The following is a 20,961-nucleotide window of genomic DNA, read 5'->3' on the forward strand; positions in this document are numbered from 1 at the left end:
TGGGCAGCCTGTTCCAGCCTTTGAGAACCCTTTTGTCTACTATCCAACCTAAACCTCCCCTCCTGCAACTTGAGGCCGTTTCCTCTCATTGTCACTTGTTACTTGATGTCTTTGTGTGGATCTTTATGTTTAAATGCTATGGCAAAACTCCAGGAGGTTATTTTAGTAGCACTTTACCTCTTTTTCTGATTATTTTACACTGAAATCTGGCATGCTTAGAGTCCAGCTCTCCTCTGATGTATTTATGACTGCATCATTATGCCTGGGGAAAAAAAAGTTGGGGATGTGTCATCAGTTCTCTTTGCTTTGTCTTTCAAATGCTGGTGGGTCAAGAGTGTCTCTTACTCTCATAGGACTACTCATGCTAACACCTTTGCAAGAAGGGTCTCTATATCTGTGCCAGTTAGAAGCAGATTTAAATCAAAAAGAGGCTGAGCTGTTCCAACTAGAATACTTTCATGATGCCTGTGCAGGCTTTAGTGACATCAGGATGTGTCACACCACAGGAAGCTTGTGCAGAAGAAGGAAGAAAAAGCAAAAGCTTCACATGCATCATCATCTTTGCTCTTTAGATTTTTGCCTTCTTGTGTATTTATCTGCCAGGCTTCTGTCTTACTGGAGGTTGCTGATGAGACTCCAACATGGCCAGCTGGACACAGTAGAATCTGATTGGACAGACTGAGGGAGTTGGGGCTGTTCAGTCTGGAGAAGAGAAGACTCTGAGGAGGCCTAATTGTGGCCTTCCAGTATCTGAAAGGGGGCTATGAGAAAGCTGGGGAGGGACTTTTGAGGGTGTCAGGGAGTGACAGGACTGGGGGGAATGGAACAAAATGAGAATGGAACAAAACTAGAAATAGGTAGATTCAGATTGGATGTTAGGAAGAAGTTCTTCCCCATGAGGGTGGTGAGACACTGGCACAGGTTGCCCAGGGAGGTGGTGGAAGCCTCATGCCTGGAGGTTTTGAAGGCCAGGCTGGATGTGGCTCTGAGTAACCTGCTGCAGTGTGAGGTGTCCCTGGCCATGGCAGGGGGTTTGGAACTGGATGATCTTTGAGATCCCTTCCAATCCTAACAATTCTATGATTGGCTTCTCATGTTGGTGGAGCTGTCACAGTGATAGTCCTTGCAGAGTGAGAAAACAACACATACAAACCTGTCTGGACTTACAACAGTGAGATGAAATTGTTAGTAAAGCAAGTTACACTTACTAAAAAGCTGGAAAGAAATTACAGCAGAGTAAAATAAATGAGTTGCAGGGAGTGTGGAACTGCCTTAGCAGAAGAATGAACATCAAGTCCTACACCATTTGGAATTTCCCTTTTTTAGTAGCACTCAAATCTCTTTGCCATGCCTTCCCCAAGGAACGTGTCCTCATGCCATATCAAACAGGTCAAGAGCAGGAGCTCCTGTGGCTTATTGTATTCCTGGTAATAGTAGCTCTGCCAAGAAGCTCTTTCCTCAAAGTGCCTCTTGGAGAAAAGCTGCTGAAGCTGCTTTGTCTCCAGTGCTGCAGCCACTGTTGTCTCCTTATTTCTCATTGCTGCAAGTTGCCCACAGCCAACACTTGAAAAGCTGCCTAATTTCAAGGCGATTTTGGGTGGATTCCTCTTGGTCATGACTGCGTTTGCATGCTGCCTGTATCCAGTTTCTTCTCTAACTGAAAAGGTCTCAGCATACATTGTTCACCTGCACTAATCTTTGGCAGAGCACAGTGTTCCTCTTAAACTGTGCAAAACCAGAGAGTTAGCCAAACTGCAACTCATTGTCCAAAAGTCAGTTTCCAGAGACGCTTCTCTGTCCTTCCAAGTATGCAGAGTGCTCTCACTGCACATAGGAATCATAGAATGGCTTTGGTTGGAAGGGATCTTAGAGATCATCTGCACCAATCTCCCCTCCATGGGCAGGGACACCTCTCAACTGGACTCAGCTGCTGAAGGCCTCATCCAACATGGCCTTGAACACCCCGTGGGAGGAGGCATCCACAGCCTCCCTGGGCAAGCTATTCCAGAGTCTCACCACCCTTGTTCTGAAGAACTTGTTCCTAATATGCAGTCTAACCTTACGCTCTCTCAACTTCAAACCACTCCCCCTTGTCCTATTGCTGGACACCCTCATGAAAAGTCCCTCTGCAGCCTTCCTGTAGGATTCCTTCAGGTATTGGAAGGCAGCTCTACAGGCCCCCCAAAGTCTTCTCCTCTCCAGGCTGAGCAACCCCAGCTCCCTCAGCCCGTTTTTGTAGCAGAGATGTTCCAGCCCTTGGATCATCTCTGTGACCCTCCTCTGGACTCTTCAGAGAGCTGATGAATAGGGAAAGTTCAAATTGGAAGGGACCTCAAGAGGTGTGTATAGTCCCATCTCCTGCTCAGTTATGAGGTCTGACCAGGTAACTTGTGGCTTTGTCCTTATTTTGTCTTATTTATCCTCAAATTTGTCTTTAACACCTGAGGCTGTCACTTCAGATTCAAAAGCTGAAAAAGCCATACGTATGTGTTTGCAAACCAGGCACTTTGAGAGAGCTCCTGGCTCATCTCCTTCCTCTGCCTAAATAAATAAATAAACAAATGGCCTGTTTACAGAAATGATTGGCTTACAGGCTGAGAATTCTGAGAGAAGAGCGCTGTTTGGAAGACCTATTTTGCTCTGAATTGTGACAGTTGGAGGCTTTTCTGCACCAAGCCAGTCCGTGTAAAGAGGGTGGTGTTTGGACTGCCATTTCCACTGCAATCTCCAGAAGAGGCTGAAATTCAGCATCCTCCTGTGGATGCTGCAGAAGTTACTTTTATTGCCATTGTGTGAAGCTTTTCCTATGTGAGATGACTCCCTAAGTTAAATTTCATTGCAAGGCATTCCCTGTGTTATGGGGAGGCAGGATCAGGTCTCAGACCTTCACAGAAGCTTTATGCATTTAATTGCCAAGTCAACAGATCACCAAGTTTATCATTTCAGTTGCTTCTATAATTAATCTCCTAATTAACATTTTCCTCAGGTTATTAAAACCCTTAAGATGTTCTTAGATTTGTGCATCTTTTTCTGAAGCTCCTGGTCCCTGTTTCTCCAGCTGCCTTTTAAATTTTAGAGGCATGATGCTGTTTTGTCAGGGAATGACAAGTGGCAGCATTGTCATGAGCTGCTGTCATCAGAAACAGCCTTTGCAAAAACTCAGTCTTGATTTTCAGTATCAACACTGCCTTTCTTTGCCTGGAAGTGACACTTTTCAGTCAATTTTGCTGCTTTTCTCTTTCCATGTGTGGTAGCAATTGCCAAGAACTGTGTGAGGGCTTAGGAAGTAAGGGCTTTAAGGAATTAAGTCAGCCCAGAGGTGGTGTGAAGCACCATGTCATCCTCTGCTTGTTCATGCACCAGCCCTGTGAGGAGAGGCTGAGGGAGCTGGGGTTGCTTAGCCTGGAGAAGAGGAGGCTCAGGGGAGACCTTGTTGCTCTCTACAACTCCCTGAAGGGAGGTTGTAGCCAGGAGGGGGTTGATCTCTTCTCCCAGGCAAGCAGCACCAGAACAAGAGGACACAGTCTCAAGCTGCACCAGGGGAGGTTTAGGCTGGAGGTGAGGAGAAAGTTCTTCCCAGCAAGAGAGATTGGCCATTGGAATGTGCTGCCCAGGGAGGTGGTGGAGTCACCATCCCTGGAGGTGTTCAAGAGGGGATTGGATGTGGCGCTTGGTGCCATGGTTTTAGTAGTCATGAGGTGTTGGGTGCCAGGTTGGACTTGATGATCTTTGAGGTCTATTCCAACCTTATTGATTGTATGATTCTGTGTGTTTTCTGAGTTGGTAGAACATCAGGGTATGCCTGGACATATTCCTGCCTGACCCACCCTAGGTGGTCCTGCTTTGCAGGGTAGTTGGACTTTATGATCTCTGAAGGTTGTGGAGCCTCCTTCTCTGTAGGCTTTCAAAACCCACCTGGATGCATTCCTGTGTGGACTATCCTGAGTGACCCTGCTTTGGCAGGAGGGTTGAACTTGATGTTCTTTGCAGGTCTCTTCCAGCCTCTAATGTTTTATGAATCTATGAAGATCCTTTCCAACCCCTAGCATTCTATGATCATTTCTGTGTCCCAGCTTGTCAGGGGGTAAAAAAAAAGTGGAAATCAAAGACTGAGAATGACAAATGGAAACTGCAAGTGGTCAAGCCCTTGTAGATCATCAAATCATAGAATCATATAGGTTGGAAAGGAGACATTTGAGATCTCAGACTGTTAGGGGTTGAAAGGGACTTCCAGAGGTCATGTCCAAACCCCCCTGCCAAAGCAGGATCACCTAGGGCAAGGTGCACAGAAATGCATCCAGAGGGGTTTTGAAAGCCTCCAGAGAAGGAGATTCCACAACCTCCCTGGCAGCTTGTACCTGTTTTTCTTGTCCTATCTCTGGGCACCACTGAAAAGAGCCTGGCACCTTCGTCTTGACACCCACCCTTCAGATATTTGTGGACATTGATAAGATTCCCCCCTCAGCCTTCTCTTCTCAAGACTAACCAGCCCCAGGTCTCTCAGTCTCTCTTCATCGTAGGTCACTGAATCCAACTTGCTTTTGGCAGCAAGGAAAGCAAGGGGCAAAAGGAAGTGACCTTTAGTCTGCAACTGATATTTATATTGGTGTCCCTAATCTGATTTTTTGTCTCAGGGTTGGGGGTGGGGGGAGGCAGCCTCTCTTGTTCTCCTAAAAAATCTTTTGGCAGCCCATGCTGTTGTAAAATAGAATGGAATAAATGAGGTTGGAAGAGACCCTTTGAGATCATGGAGTCCAACCCATCATCCAACACCACCTGATCAACTAAACCGTGGCACCAAGCACCCTATCAAGTCTCCTCCTGAACACCTCCAGTGATGGTGACTCCACCACCTCCCTGGGCAGCACATTCCAATGGGCAATCACTCTGTAAATTGTGTTCTATACAGGCCAAAATGAGCTGTTTCTTGCTCTCTTTGCCCTCTCTGCCTTGCCTTGTGAGTGGTTCTGATCACTGTTTGTCCAAACTCCAGGTGAGGAAGTACAGGGCTGAGAAACAGCTCAGGTGTCAAGAGCAGGAGGAGAAAGATCTTCAGCGTCTGGAGGAATTAAGAAAATTAATGGCTGAACAAGCAATTAAAGACAGAGAAAGGTAAAAGAAATGGAATGTGAATATGTAGAGCATCAATAGGAACTTCTTAGTCTGATTTGCTTTGGTCTCCCAGCTTCCTAAATTAGAATAAATTGAGATAAGTGATTTCACACAGTATCACACACAGTATCACAGTAACTAAGGTTGGAAGAGACCCCAAGGATCATCAAGTCCAACCTGTTCCAACAGACCTCACAACTAGATCATAGCACCAAGCGCCACGTCCAATCTCCCCTTGAACACCTCCAGGGACGGTGACTCCACCACCTCCCTGGGCAGCCCATTCCAATGACGAATGACTCGCTCAGTGAAGAACTTTTTCCTCACCTCGAGTCTAAACCTCCCCTGACACAACTTGAGACTGTGTCCCCTTGTTCTGGTGCTGGTTGCCTGGGAGAAGAGACCAACCCCCACCTGGCTACAACCACCCTTCAGGTAGTTGTAGAGGGCAATGAGGTCACCTCTGATCCTTCTCTTCTCCAGGCTAACTTCCACCCACCCCCCTTTTTTTTTTTTCTTCATTCCTCCTGTTCAGCTGTTGCCTCAGTCACTACACCCAGGTTACACTGGGATTGTGTCCTGGATGCAATTGATTTGTAGCTTGAATTAATTAATATCCACCAAAATTTTAGACCTTCTGTAAGCTCTGAACTATTGTGGTCATGGTAGGGTATAGAATCAACCAGGTTGGAAAAGACCTCAGAGGTCATGAAGTCAAACCTATTACCTCATAGTAGAATAGAGTAGAATTAACCAGGTTGGAAGAGACCTTTGAGATCATCAAGTCCAACCTATCACCCAACACCATCTAATCAATTAAACCATGCAACCAAGAGCCCCATCCAGTCTCTTCCTAAACATCTCCAGAGATGGTGACTCCACCACCTCCCAAGGGCAGCACATCCCAATGGCAAATCTCTCTTTCTGGGAAGAACTTCTTCCTAACATCCAGCCTAAACCTCCCCTGGCACAGCTTGAGACTGTGTCCTTTTGTTCTGGTGCTGCTTGCCTGGGAGAAGAGACCAACCCCCACCTGGCTACAACCTCCCTTCAGGGAGTTGGAGAGAGCAAGAAGGTCTCCCATGAGCCTCCTCTTCTCCAGGCTAAGCAACCCCAGCTCCCTCAGCCTCTCCTCACAGGGCTGTGCTCCAGACCCCTCCCCAGCTTTGTTGCCCTTCTCTGGACACCTTCCAGCAACTCAACATCTCTCTTAAACTTAGGGGCCCAGAACTGGACACAGGACTCAAGGTGTGGCCTAACCAATGCTGAGTCCAGGGCAGAATGACCTCCCTGCTCCTGCTGGCCACACTGTTCCTGATGCATGCCAGGATGCCATTGGCCTTCTTGGCCACCTAACACCTCATGACAACTAAACCATGGCTCCAAGTGCCACATCCAATCCTTTTTTTAACACCTCTAAGGATGGTGACTCCACCACCTCCCTGGGCCGCATATTCCAGTAGCAAATTACTCTTTCTGGGAAGAACTTCCTCTTCACCTCTAGCCTAAACTTCCCCTGGCGCAGCTTGGGTAGGCAGAGTGAAGCCAGCTCCTTTTGTGTTCTCTTAACTGCAGCTGGGGAAGAGTTCCTGCATTGTCCCTTTGGAAACTCACTTATGGTCAGGTTTAGTTTGTTTGAGAGCACTTAACAGCCTCCAAGATATTTATTATTCTGTTGGAGGGTCTTAAACTGCACCTCTAGTTGTAGCTGCTCTTCACTCATGTGATGTGACTTGGGACTTCAGCCTCTTAACGCTGGAACCCTGGCCAAGTCTTTGGTGTAGAAGATGGCCTTTAATGACCTGCTGAAGAAACACTGGATTGCACAGAGGAATTTCTCTCACATGGAGGAGCATAAATAATTGCTCTCAAATCACAGCCTTACTGCTTTACACAGAGGGAGGCACCAAAGTGCCTGGACCAGAAATGTAATTAAATTAGGGTCAGAGTACCAGTGGCACTGAATATTAAGCTTCACCTTAAGCATTGTGGGGGAAACACTGCTTTGATCTTATTTGGTTGCAGTACCTTGCTGGCAGCTGCATTTTAAATGGCTGTATCCTTCTATCTGTGCCTTCCCTTAAGCACACCTGCAACGATTTTAGCTCCTGGCAAAAGAAACACATGGACTTGACTGACTGAATTTTCAGCAGAACTGGTCAGCACACAAAAAAAGCCCACCCCAAAAACTCACAGCCTTCTCTTTTAAACCTTGTGTTATGCAACTGGGGAATGTGCTTTTCTGATGCTAATAAACATTGCAGAATAAAATGCAAGGCAAGGGCATAGCTGATTGAGGAAGGAAATAATCACACCTTTGGGCTGTTATGAACCAGAAGTGGCTAAATGTCTAGCATAATGCTTCCCACAATTGGAACAGGATAAAACAGTTCAAAGAAAAATGCTTGCTGTTTGTGGAGAAGAAAGGCATTGGGTGATTTCCAATAATAACTCATCTTCAGAGCCATCAGCATCACTAATCAGATCAGGGCAGAGAGATGTTGCTGCTGCAAGTGCCACACGCATGGTCTTAAGGCACTGTGAGATGGAGGTTGTGCTGAGTGCCGGCGCAGGGATTGCAGGGTGCAGAGCTGAGGTCCTGTGCAAGCCGGCAGAGTTCTCAGGTGTTTCACCTGTTCACAGAATCACAGAAACATTCAGGTTGGAAAAGACCCTCAGGATCACCAAGTCCAACCAATAACCCTACTCTACAAGGGTCATCCCTGAACTGTATCCCCAAGTACCACATCCAAACCACCTTTGAACACATGCAGGGCTGGTGGCTCAACCACCTCCCTGGCCAGCACATTCCAATGCCTGGTCACTCTTTCTCTGCAAAACTGTTTCCTAATGTCCAGTCTAAACTTACCCAGTCATAGCTTGAGGCTGTTCCCTCTTGTTCTGTCACTAATTACCTGGGAGAAGAGACCAGCACCAGCCTCTCCACAACGTCCTTTCAGGTAGTTGTAGAGAGCAATGAGGTCTCCCTTCAGCCTCCTCTTTTCCAAACTAACCATCCCCAGCTCCTTCAGTTGCTCTTCATCAGATTTATTCTCCAGGCCTTTCCCCAGCTTCCTTGCCCTCCTCTGCACTGGCTCCAGCACCTCCACATCTCTCTTGTATTGAGCTGCCCAAAACTGGACACAACACTCGAGGTGTGGCCTCACCAGAGCTGAGTACCAGGGGACAATCCCCTCCCTGCTCCTGCTGCACACAGCATTTCTGATACAAGCCAGGATGCCACTGGCTTTCTCGGCCACCTGGGCACACTGCTGGCTCATATTCAGTTGCTTGTTGTTGAGAACCCACAGATCCCTTTCTGCCAGACAGCTTTCCAGCCACACTGCCCCAAGCCTGTAGCATTGCTTGGGGTTGTTGTGACCCAAGTGCAGGTCCTGGCACTTGGCCTTGTTGAAGCTCATCCCGTTGACTTTGGCCATGGATCCAATCTATCCGAGTCCTTGTGTAGAGCTTCCCTGCCCTCATGAAGATCAACATGCCCACCCAACTTGGTGTCATCTGCAAGCTCACTGCTGACACACCCTGTATCTTCATCAAGGTCATCAATACAGATGTTAAACAGAAGTGGTCCTAACAGTGAGCCCTGAGGAACACCACTTGTGTTGCAGCACGCAAATTTAGGAAGAGACTGGATGGGGTGCTTGGTGCCATGGTTTAGTTGATTAGATAGTGCTGGATGATAGGTTGGACTTGATGATTTCAAAGGTCTCTTCCAACCTGGTTTGGTCTATTCTATTCTATTCTATTCTATTCTGTTCTATTCTACCATGAAAGATGGCCCAGGCCAGTACCACAGCTCTGAGCTGACACACTGTTAGGCTTTTTTGGGAATGGAAAAGATTTCTGGGTTGTGAGCTGACTGGCCTGTGTAGGGCACAGAGTTTCTAATAGGAACCATAAGATACTAAAAAAGGGTCTGCTGTTGCCCTGAGTTGCTCTCAAAACCAGTTTAAAATTAAGCAATAGGGCTTATGAAAAGGGGAAACTGTTATCACTGTGTCACTGTGCTGCTCTATTCAGGTCTCACTCCATAACTGCAAGATGCTGAGTAGCCAGAGCTATGAGCAGCATTTTGTTAAAAGGATTAAAGGCACCTGGAACTGGTTCTGGAATTTCAAGTGACTCAGTCCAAATTTGCTTTCTACAACTCCTGTGCTTAGTCACTGTCTGACAGTGGAGACATTTAACTGATTGGACATTTCATTTTTTGGCCTGGAAGTTGCTAGGTAGCTGCAGTTTATGTTGTGTGCATGTCTTGGAACTGTTGTCTGCAGAGCAGCTGTAGCTCTGCTGCCCAGAGCCAGCCCAAACCCCTGTGGGTTTAAGTTTCTGGAAGCTGCCATGGGCCTTGATCAAGTAAAAGATGTCAAGAGTGGGGAGGTCAGCACAAAATTAGCCAGCAATGCTGTTTGCACTCAGGAAAAAGGGAGAGATGCAAGGATGTGCTGTGGCTTCTGCTCCAAGCACAGCATCTCCTGTGCTGTGCCAGTGTGGGGCTGTTGGGGTGGGTGCTCACAACAGCATTGCTTCCCTCATAGAATCAATAAGGTTGGAAAAGACCTCAGAGATCAAGTCCAACCTGTTACCCAACACCTCATGGCTAACTAAACCATGGCCTTAAGTGCCACGTCCAGTCCCCTCTTGAACACCTCCAGGGATGGTGACTCCACCACCTCCCTGGGCAGCACATTCCAAGGGCCAAGAACTCTTTCTGGGAAGAACTTTCTACTCACCTCAAGCCTAAACCTCCTCTGGTGCAGCTTGAGACTGTGTCCTCTTGTTCTGGTGCTGGTTTCCTGGGAGAAGAGACCAACCCCCACCCAACTGCAACCTCCTTTCAGGTAGTTGTAGAGAGCAATAAGGTCTCCCCTGAGCCTCCTCTTCTCCAGGCTAAACAACTCCAGCTCCCTTAGCTTCTCACAGGGCTTGTGCTCGAGTCCTCTCACCAGCCTCGTTGCCCTTCATGCTGGTAGGTCTGAGGGTGTCCATAGAGCAGGGGCTGCCTGTGCACCCCAGCACTGCACAGTGCTTTGGCTGCACTTGTCTGTCTAATTAGCAAAGGATGTGACCCTTCACTTGGTCCTAGGAACGGGTGGCTGCTCCTGCAATGTTCAGATGGGTGTCAAAGACTGCCCATCCCAGCTGCCCTCTGTTTGGTGATGCTGCATGGATTCGGTCTGTGGTGGGTGGGAATGGGAGCAGAGCTGCTCAGCCACTGAGGGAATGCTTTCTGCTGCTTATCTGACATTTCCTCACCAGAGCACAGCCAACAGGACGAGTTGTCACATAGGGCAAAAGCCCTGCCTGTGCCATAACCCTGTTTTTTAGAGTTCTGCTAAAGCTCTCATAATAAACATCACAGTTCATTATTTCCTATTGAATATTTATGAGACAGTAGCTGAAAGCAGAGTTTTAATGACATTCTGCTTATCACAAGTTACATCAGTGTGTACCCACAATGCTTCCAGAAGGTAGCTTCACTGAAGCTAATCAGCTGCACTCATTTTTCAGCCTGTGGTTTATGAAAGCTGTTATTTACTGGGGTACTGAAAATGTCTTAATACTCAGTTTTGTCTCAAAGCTTTTCAATAAGGTGGTTTCCTTTTAAGAAAGGGCAGCTCAAACCTTGCAAAGTGTAATAGATTGAGAGAGAATTAGCAACTTTATTTGGATGTGGACGCCGTGACATGGAACTCAAATAAACACTAGAAGCCAAGTACAGAAAGTATTGGAGGAGTGTTCCAAAGGAGGGACACAGCATGCAGCTGAATGTGCATTTGCCAGGCTCTGCCTCCCCTGAGTGGGGATTTCACAGCTCTGCCTCTGCCCTCTGACAGTGAAACCTAATCTTTGTTAGTACTGGCCTTGCTCTCCCTAGCATCAGCAAGATGATGATCTCCTTGGCATAACACAGCCATGAAAACAGGAACCTTCTGCTCAGGAGCAGTAAATGCTGCCTCAAGATGCCAGGTCCATAGAATCATAGTATCAGTCAGGGTTGGAAAGGACCACAAGGATCATCTTAGTTCCAACCCCCCTGCCATGGGCAGGGACACCCCACACTAGATCAGGCTGGCCAGAGCCTCATCCAGCCTGGGCTTAAACACCTCCAGGGATGAGGCCTCAACCACCTCCCTGGACAACCCATTTCAGGGCCTCACCACTCTCATGGTGAAGAACTTCCTCCTCACCTCCAGCCTGAATCTCCCCACCTCCAGCTTCATTCCATTCCCCCTAGTCCTCTCACTCCCTGATATCCTGAGAAGTCCCTCCCCAGCCTTCTTGTAGCCCCCTTCAGATACTGGAAGGCCACAATTAGGTCATCTCAGAGCCTTCTCTTCTCCAGACTGAACAGCCCCAACTCTTTCAGTCTGTCCTCACAGGAGAGGTGCTCCAGCCCTCTGCTCATCCTTGTGGCCCTTCTCTGGACACCTTCCAGCACCTCCAGATCCCTCTTGTAATAGGGGCTCCAGAACTGGATGCGGTTGCTCTGCCCTGGTCTGCCAGGCAGCGACTGTGGCCATCAGTTGTAGTCACACCAATCCAAACTGGGTATGAGGTGCTATCAAATGTTCCCATTTGCAATGCTTTACATCCCTGGGTGCATGCAGACTTCTGCAGCAGAGTATTTGATGCTAGACCTGGACGAGTGCCCCTCAGTTTTCCTCCTTGGTGCTTCACAGAAAACTGGGAGCGATGTGTTTCTTTAGCAGAGGCTTCGAGGAAGTTCTGCCATGCACAGATGTCAGAGAACATTTCTTCTTGGCAGGGAGAATGGGGGAGGGGGGAAAGAGTCACAGAGCTATATAAAGCATGCTAGAGAAAAATCTGTGTGCTGGAACTGAAATCTGAAAGGTTAGCAGAGTTGTTTGAAACAAACTGAAACAAAGCAACCCCCTCCCCCTAACAAACAAACACAACCATCCAAATCCAACTTCCCCAAACTACAGCACTCCAACGACATGAACTCTTACAAACAACTGAATATGAGCCAGCAGTGTGCCCAGGTGGCCGAGAAAGCCAGTGGCATCCTGGCTTGTATCAGAAATGCTGTGTGCAGCAGGAGCAGGGAGGGGATTGTCCCCTGGTACTCAGCTCTGGTGAGACCACACCTCGAGTGTTGAGTCCAGTTTTGGGCAGCTCAATACAGGAGAGATGTGGAGGTGCTGGAGCCAGGGCAGAGCAGGGCAAGGGAGCTGGGAAGGGCCTGGAGAATAAACCTGATGAAGAGCAACTGAAGGAGCTGGGGATGGTTAGTTTGGAAAAGAGGAGGCTGAGGGGAGACCTCATTGCTCTCTACAACTACCTGAAAGGAGGCTGTGGAGAGACTGGTGCTGGTCTCTTCTCCCAGGTAATTAGTGACAGAACAAGAGGGAACAGCCTCAAGCTATGACTGGGTAGGTTTAGACTGGACATTAGGAAACAATTTTCAGGGACAGAGTGATCAGGCATTGGAATGTGCTGCCCAGGGAGGTGGTTGAGTCTCCAACCCTGCATGTGTTTAAAGGTGGTTTGGATGTGATGCTTGGGGATATGGTTTAGGGTTGAACCTAGTAGAGTAGGGTTATTGGTTGGACTTGGTGATCCTGAGGCTCTTTTCCAACCTGAATGTTTCTGTGATTCTGTGAAATGAAAGAGGATGTTTTGTGTCTTTCAGTGTTCTGGTGAGCCACTGTGGGTGCGTCATACCCCTATCATATGGGTATAGAAAACTCACTTTTCAGTTTCCAAACTGAAATATCATAAAATATGTACAATTTGACCTGAGGAGAGTGTGTGTGCTGGTTTGCAGGGTGAAGTTCAGACAGGCATTGCTGGAGAAGAGGCGGCTGGAGAAGAAGGAGCTGGCCCTTGAAGCAGCACGTAAGGAGGAGGAGAAGGAGAAATGCCTCGAGGCGCTCCGGCAGCAGGTGGATTTATTTCCTGTCTGTAGGATTTTCATATACAATAATGATACAAACACACACTGTCCTATTTTGTGGGTGATAAAAAGAACAATTTTTCAGAAGCAGATGAATGGGAGAAGTTAAGTTGCCCTTTTTTGCTCTGACTTCGGCAGTCCTCCTCTCATGTCATAAATCCTCTGCGCTTCGTGACTGACAGCAGGAGCGTTCTGATGTTCAGCTGCACTGCAGAAGCTGTTGATCTCTGAAAAGAGATAATACTTTTTTCCTGTATTGAATGTGATTTCTCTCTTTGATTATTTTTTTGTTCTTGTTGTTGGTTGGGTTTTGTGGTTTTGTTTGTTAAAATAATCTTAAAGGCCAATGGCATCCTGGCCTGGATCAGGAACAGAGTGGCCAGCAGGAGCAGGGAAGTCATTCTGCCCCTGTGCTCAGCACTGGTTAGGCCACACCTTGAGTCCTGTGTCCAGTTCTGGGCCCCTCAGGTTAGGAAAGATGTTGAGTTGCTGGAAGGTGTCCAGAGAAGGGCAACAAAGCTGGGGAGGGGTTTGGAGCACAGCCCTGTGAGGAGAGGCTGAAGGAGCTGGGGTTGCTTAGCCTGGAGAGGAGGAGGCTCAGGGGAGACCTTCTTGCTGTCTACAACTCCCTGAAGGGAGGTTGTAGCCAGGTGGGGGTTGGTCTCTTCTCCCAGGAAACCAGCAGCAGAACAAGAGGACACATTCTCAAGCTGTGCCAGGGGAGGTTTAGGCTGGATGTTAGAAAGAAATTCTTCCCAGCAAAAGAGATTGGCCCTTGGAATGTGCTGCCCAGGGAGGTGGTGGAGTCACCATCCCTGGTGGTGTTTAGGAAGAGCCTGGATGGGGCTCTTGGTGCCATGGCTTAGTTGATTAGATGGTGTTGGGTGATAGGTTGGACTTGATCTTGAAGGTCTCTTCCAACCTGGTTTATGCTATGCTATGCTATGCTATGCTATGCTATGCTATGCTATGCTATGCTATGCTATGCTATGCTATGCTATGCTATTCAGCCCTAGTCAAGTTTTCTGAGTAATTTAAATTCTTCAGTTCAGAAAACTTGCAGAGACCTTGGGTGACTTTTTTTCCCTTCAGCAAGGGATTTACCTCTGTGAAGCTTATGCAGGTGCTTTTAAAAAAAGACACCCCCCCCCCAAAACCACTCAAGTCATTTTTGTTATAGTAAACACAATGTTGTGTTGTTTTTTCTCCCTGCTGATGACTCTTGAAGGAGCAGTTCTACCTTCATTTATATTTTTGTGTTTAATCTGCTTGGGGTTTTCCTCCAAAGGTTAAAGGGAAAAAATCCAGAGTGTGCATTTTTTGCACTTCAGGAGCTGCATCCTAAATATGCAACCAAAGGAAAACAAGGGAGAGGGGAAGAGGTGCTCTTGAAACCCTTTTGATTTGGGCTAATTGAAGCAGCACTAGAGCAGCAGCTCTCTCCCTGGGACTACCCATGGTTAAAGCTGTAATATCTGATGCAGCCTTGACCTCACCTTCAGCATGTCCTTCAGCTTGAGGATTAACCATCCCAGCACAGGGGGCATGCCAGTGACATTCTTCCCCAGTCCCTGGTGGACTGCTTGTGACCTTCCAAGTGCTTTCACTCCAGAGTTTGGGTGCACAAAGGTGAGAAGAAAGGAAAAATATAACAGAGGTCAACTGCTGCAAGCCACCCTCTGTGGGAGAGCTGAGCATGACAGGAATGAATAAAGCAAAGGCATCACTGCTCTGTTACTGCAGTCATTTTTTAAACTCAGGCTCATTTCCAGTCAATAATGCTTTATTTTTAATAATCTGGATCAATTCAATGTTTTGCAGCATTAACTGTTGGTTTAGGCTGTCAATGCATGCTTAGTAATAACTCTGTTAAATCTTTCCTAAGTTACTGGTCAGATTGTGTTGTCCTGTGTCAGTTTTTCCAAGAGACTAGTTGAGAGCCATCATGTGTTGATCTCTTCTGACCCAAATTCCCTTGCTAAAGCAGGAATAAAGCTTCTAGGATGGCCTTTTTACCAGGATGTTCTCACTAAAGAGTGGGACAGAGTTCCCACTTCTTTACATTTTTCTAAGCAGGAAATACAGCTTCATAAGGATAAGTGCAGAGTCCTGCAGCTGGGAAGGAAGAATAAACTGCACCAGTACAGGTTAGGAGGTGATCTGCTAGAGAGCAGGAGAAGGACCTGGGAGTGTTGGTGGACAGCAGCTTCTCCATGGGTCAGCAATGTGCCCTGGTGGCCAAGAGAGACAATGGGATCCTGGGGTGCATCAAGAGGAGGGTGTCCAGCAGATTGAAGGAGGTTCTCCTCCCCTTCTACTCTGCCCTGGTGAGGCCACACCTAGAATATTGCATCCAGTTTTGGGCTCCCTAGTTGAAGAGGAACAGGGATCTGCTGGAGAGAGTCCAATGGAGAGCTACCAGGATGATGAAGGGACTGGAGCACTGCCCTGTGAGGAGAGGCTGAGGGACCTGAGGCTGATGAGTCCAGAGAAGAGAAGACTGAGAAGGGATTTACTGAGAGGGGATTTAATCAATGTTTATCAATATCTGAGGGCTGGGGGTCAAGGGGGAGGGGACAGGCTCTGCTCAATTGCACCCTGTGATAGGACAAGGGACAATGGATAGAAACTCCAGCACAAGAGGTTCCACCTCAACATGAGGAGGAACTTCTTTACTGTGAAGGTCACAGAGCACTGGAACAGGCTGCCCAGAGGGACTGTGGAGTCTCCTTCTCTGGAGACTTTCCAGACCCATCTGGATGCATTCCTGAGCAACCTGTGCTAGATTCTATGTTCCTGCTCTGGCAGGGGGGTTGGACTCCATGACCTTCAGAAGTCCTTTCCAACCCCTAACACCCTGTGATAAAATATGCCCCTTGGTTGTATGTGGGGAAAAGAGCAGCCATCCAGTCTGTATACTCTGACAGCTTGTAAATGCAAGGATGACACTGCATTAAACAGATGGGAGAAAAAATCATCCAAACCAATTGTAAATATTTTTTTCCCCCTGGTTTTAGCCATTCAGGTGGTGTCCTGAGTTTGGTTATTTTGCTCAGACATCTTTTTGTACTCTCCAAACTAGTGGCAGCCTACAGCTGGATTTTTTAACACAGAGAAAACGAGCCATGAAAATTAACAGATGACAATGTAGTGTCTGGGAGAATCTCTGATACTGATCTGGCCACAGGCAATGAAGCAGTCAAAAGAGATGCATCTCAGAAAAACTCCAAAGCATAGTGTTCCTTGTGGCTCAGAGCTCCTGCCCATGGCTCCATAAAGGCTGTGAACTGCTGGTCTGAATACCTCTCTTTCCATCAGCTAAACAAGTCTGGGCTTCCAGGAGCTGTGGATTCTGCTGAAGGACAAGTGTGCTGGTTCCTTCTGGTTTCTGGTTTTGAAGGTCAGAGCTTGTGTCAGTCTCTGCTGGAGAGCCCAGGGTGCCTCTCTCAGCATCCTTGCCGAGCCAGGGCCACATGCTGTGGTTGCACTCCAAAGATCAGAGGTGCACACAGCTGGGGAGGGCTGGGCTCTGGTTGCCTGAAGCTTAATTTCCCATTGGGAATGTGATAAGGCAGCAACATCACAGAATCACAGAAAGTTAGGGGTTGGAAGGGACCTTCAGAGATCAAGTCCAACCCCACTGCCAAAGCAGCCAACCTGTCTCCAGAAGAGAAGGACAGCAGCACAGGAACACTGCAGGTCTCACAGGAACACATCCAGGCAGGTTTTGAAAGTCTCCAGAGAAGGAGACTCCACAACCTTTGTGGGCAGCCTGCTCCAGGGCTCTGGCACCCTCACCTTGAAATGTCTTCTTATGTTGAGGTGGAAGCTCCTGTGTTCTAGCTTGTACCTATTGTTCGTTGTCCTATCACTGGGCACCACTGAAAAGAGCCTGGCACCTTCATCTTGACACTCACCCCTCAGATCATTCTAGATGTTGATAAAATCCCTTCTCAGCCTTCTCAGGACTAAACAGCCCCAGGTCTCTCACTTTCTCTTCATGGAAACACCATCCAGCTTTCAAGTCCATGCTGTCAAGGACTGGCAGTTGGCTGTCTCGACGTGCAGGTTGCTCTCTGATGAGTCTGCCCACATGGCAGCAAGTCCTCCCCTTGGCAGCAGCTCTGGGCACACACACTGCTCTGTGCAGTCCAGCCAGTTCAGTTGTCTCCCCTGGGAAACAGAAAAAAGATCTCCCTGATTACTGGTCTCTCTCTGAGTGGTTTTACTCTGGGTTCAAGCTCTAAGCTTCACGCCTCTGATACATGGATACAAGGTGGTTTGAGACAAGTTAAGGAGTTTTTAAAGCAGAGAAATTAGAATTGGAATGAATTAGAATTAGAATTAGAATTAGAATTAGAATTAGAATTAGAATTAGAATTAGAATTAGAATTAGAAACAACCAGGTTGGAAAAGACCTTTGAGATCATCGAGTCCAACCTATCATCCAGTGAGCATGCTCTCTTCTTACTGTTGCTGCTAACCTTTTCTCACCTCAGCTCCACACAGAGTAATTGTGATTTTCATGTATCATATCTTGTAGGTTGCTGTTGTTGCAACATTAGACCCAGCCAGAGTGGTGGCTGACACAGTGGCCTCTAAAGCTCGGATGGGCATTGGAACCAACGAAGAGTTTGATCTTCAGAAGCCACTGTTCAAGTTGCACACATACAGTGAGGAGCAGGTAATGGTCTGTACTCATAGTACAGAGTTTATTGAGTGCACACACCTTGACAGCACAGTGGGAACAGCAATAGAGCCTGAGCAGCAACAGCAGAAAATAGAGCACGTGTGTGGAGTTAAAAACATCAGCAGGAGGAGCTGGCTGTTCTCTCTGACCCAAGGTAGATGCTAGAGGTGCACAAGAGCGGACCACAAGGGTTGTTCAGGTCCAGTGTAGGACTTTTGTGCTCTCCCTGAATGAACAACACAATGTTAAGTGGTATATAATCTCCCACTGGAGAGAGGCTGCTGGGCTCAATGGGCCAGTGGGGAGTTCTGTCTTTGCCAGGCACTTTGCTCTCTGTGCTGTTTTTAAATGTTAAAACTCATGCCTTTTGATGCATTTATTGAAGAGTGCCTCCATTTCACCTGCTCCAGTTAGTGCTGCACTAAGTGTTTGAAGAGAATTAACTCCACATAGAGCTCTCCTGATTGAACAAAAGAGCTGTAACCTGGGAAATTATGCACAGCACAAATCTCTCCCTAAGCTGAAAATTAGTATCCTGGCTGCCTTAACGCTATTGCTGGGTTGAAGATCAGTTGGGGTGTGACATGCAAGGGCTACAGGACAAGAAACCAGTGAGGTGTAAATGAAGCTGGAAACCAAAGTACCTATCTCCCTGTTTCCAGGTCACTCAGATGGCTGAGGACACTGCTAGCTCCATTCCAAACTGAATGAAAGCAACATAGGGGAGGATTTTTTGATGCCTTTACTGTTCCCCATCTGCTCAGTCTATGCATTTGAAATTATTCCCAGTCTGGAATTTGGAAGTTCTATTTGCAGAAAGAGAAGTGCTATGATACAATTCTGTGGCATAAAATCTTTCTTTTAGCACTGAATAAGCTGAAATGTAATGATGTCTATAGCTAACTTTGTTCAGCACTTCCCATTGGAAGGCATTCTAAAGCCCCTCAGTTTGGTGAGGGAGAGATGTGGTACCAGAGCTGCAGCTTTTGTTTGGCTGTTAGAATTTGCCCAAATCTGAGCAGTGCAGGAGAAGCCTGAGCTTGAAAATGCCCTGAACAAGTGTGTTTGGGATTGATACCTGAATTTTCAGACTATCCTGCCTGTTTGCAGATGAGTTCTGGTACTGGTCAGATTGCAGGCCATGATTCCTGCCAGGCACATTCATGTGCTCCACCTAGAGCTGCAGTGGTGATGCTTTGTGGTCCCCAGTACTGGAGCTCCCAGCAGCTCTGGGCACTGGGGCCGGTGATGCGAAAGCTGAAGGCAAGATGACAGCCTTGCACTTAATCTCCCCTGCTGTGGAAGAAGGATTTGGAAGAGGCTTACAGATTTTGTCAAGTACCCTTTTGGCAAACTGTAGAGGTACTTCCCCAGGGCATTATTGTTGGAGTGTGAAATGGAAGTGGTGCTGTCATGTGGTCTCAAGGCAGAGCTGGGAGAAAACTCAAACACATCTGAGTCGCTCAGATTCCACCGAAGTGCACGGGAAGGGGTTAAGCAGGTTGTGTGAGCAGGGCTTCGTGCATGGGCAACTTAGAGAAGTCAGCAGCTCTGCAGGGAGTGGGCTGAGTTAAGAGTCCCTCATTTTCTCATCTCCCCTTTGGGTTTTGCTGAGGAATGACAAGCAGTGCTCTTTGTTCACAGAGCTTGTGATTGTTGATACCAAAAAGGATAATACCAAGGTGTGTGCCATGAGGTGAGGCTTGTTCACTGTGCAGTTCCTCTGCTTTTGAAGGCTTTCTGCCTGTCTTTTAAAAGCTTTTAAATACATGCATCCCTGGATAACCTGCAGCCTGTGGTTGGTTTCTGTTGGTCATTGCTGTGCTTTGTTTTAACAGATCATTTCTGACCCCAGGCTTCGTGTTGAGATGGCTCTGCGGGAAGCTGGACTTCATAAAACACTTTATGCAAAAGAGATCTTACCAAAAATCCCTCCACTGAAGCTCCCCAGAAGAGACATGAGATCCACAGCTTTTCAGATGCAGGGCACCTCTGTGCCAGGAGCAGCTTCAGGGGGCACTGTCTGGCCTGTGCTGTGAACACCTGAAATGAATTTCCCTTGGGTTACTTGGTGTGTGCCACTGCTGGGAAGCCCCTGTGCCTTTCTCCTCACCCAGACAGAGGCTCTGCAAGGTGTGATGGGTGCACTGTGGGTTCCCCTGTCCCTTCCTGCTGGCAGCCAGGGCAGCTGGAGGTGACAGAGTCCTCCAGACAGCCCAGGTCTTTGGCATCTGGGGCATCTGGGGCAGGAGCTCTGCAGGCAGCTGGGAGCACAAACCCAAACTGGCTTTGCAGGACACTCTGGGTTGTGTTACAACACATGAACACATGCCACAGCTTCCATTCCGGGTTTCTCAAGGGTTTGATCCTGTTAATTACAAGATCTTCATTATCAGAAACGATTCTGCTATTCCTTGATTGTTATCAGAAGAAACTTTGCCTCTGACTATATTTAGAAACCAATTTACTGTGTCATATTTGCTGCAAACCAGTCGTGCAGTTTCATGCTGCAGAGCAGTCTCCAGTATCAAGCATAAATTAGGAATGACATTTCTGGTCTAGGATCTTTGCTCTGGAGCTCAAACTGCTGAAAGAGATTCTATTAAATGGAAGGAAATTGATATCTTTTCATCTTGTGAGTGATGATGTTTTCAAGCCTGACATAAGATGAGTGCAGAATGCATATAAACAAGTTCCAACTGGCAACCCTTTAACCAAGGGTTTCGAAGGATGATGAGTATCAGGAATGTCTCAACATCCAGAGTTGGGCATCCAGGTAATTACAGGAAGTTCATTAATCATAGAATGACTTAGGTTAGCATGGATCTTAGAGATCATCTACTCCAACCTCCCCACCGTGGGCCAGGATGCATCTCAAATAGATTTGGCTACTCAAGGCCTCATCCAACCTGGCCTTGAATGCCTCCCTGGGCAGCCTATTCCAGAGTGTCACCAGCCTTATACTGAATAACTTCTTAATGTCATGTTAGAATCTCATGGAGGTGTCAACTGATCACATATGGGAGCAACCTCATCCCAGTACTGTAGCTACATTACTTTAATGAGGGAGAAATCATAGAATCAATAAGGCTGCAAAAGACCTCAGAGATCATCAAGTCCAACCTGTCACCCAACACCTCATGACTAACTAAACCATGGCTTCAACTGCTACATCCAATCCCCTCTTGAACACCTCCAGGGATGGTGACTCCACCAC

At 47.5% G+C, this 20,961-nt stretch overlaps 1 protein-coding gene across 1 annotated transcript in view; it reads left to right on the forward strand.

The window, feature by feature from the left end:
- CCDC148 (coiled-coil domain containing 148) overlaps positions 1 to 20,665 on the forward strand; it is a 69,257-nt gene extending 48,592 nt beyond the window's left edge. Inside the window, exons 11-14 of the mRNA XM_054173547.1 lie at positions 4,994 to 5,112; positions 12,926 to 13,043; positions 17,598 to 17,738; positions 19,583 to 20,665. Coding sequence (XP_054029522.1) covers positions 4,994 to 5,112; positions 12,926 to 13,043; positions 17,598 to 17,738; positions 19,583 to 19,783 — 579 coding nt within the window. The 3' untranslated portion in view covers positions 19,784 to 20,665. The remainder of the gene's footprint in view (positions 1 to 4,993; positions 5,113 to 12,925; positions 13,044 to 17,597; positions 17,739 to 19,582) is intronic.
- The last annotated feature ends 296 nt before the right edge of the window (positions 20,666 to 20,961 follow it).

This window comes from Dryobates pubescens, chromosome 2 (genome assembly GCF_014839835.1).
Source record: "Dryobates pubescens isolate bDryPub1 chromosome 2, bDryPub1.pri, whole genome shotgun sequence".
NCBI classification, from domain to species: domain Eukaryota; kingdom Metazoa; phylum Chordata; class Aves; order Piciformes; family Picidae; genus Dryobates; species Dryobates pubescens.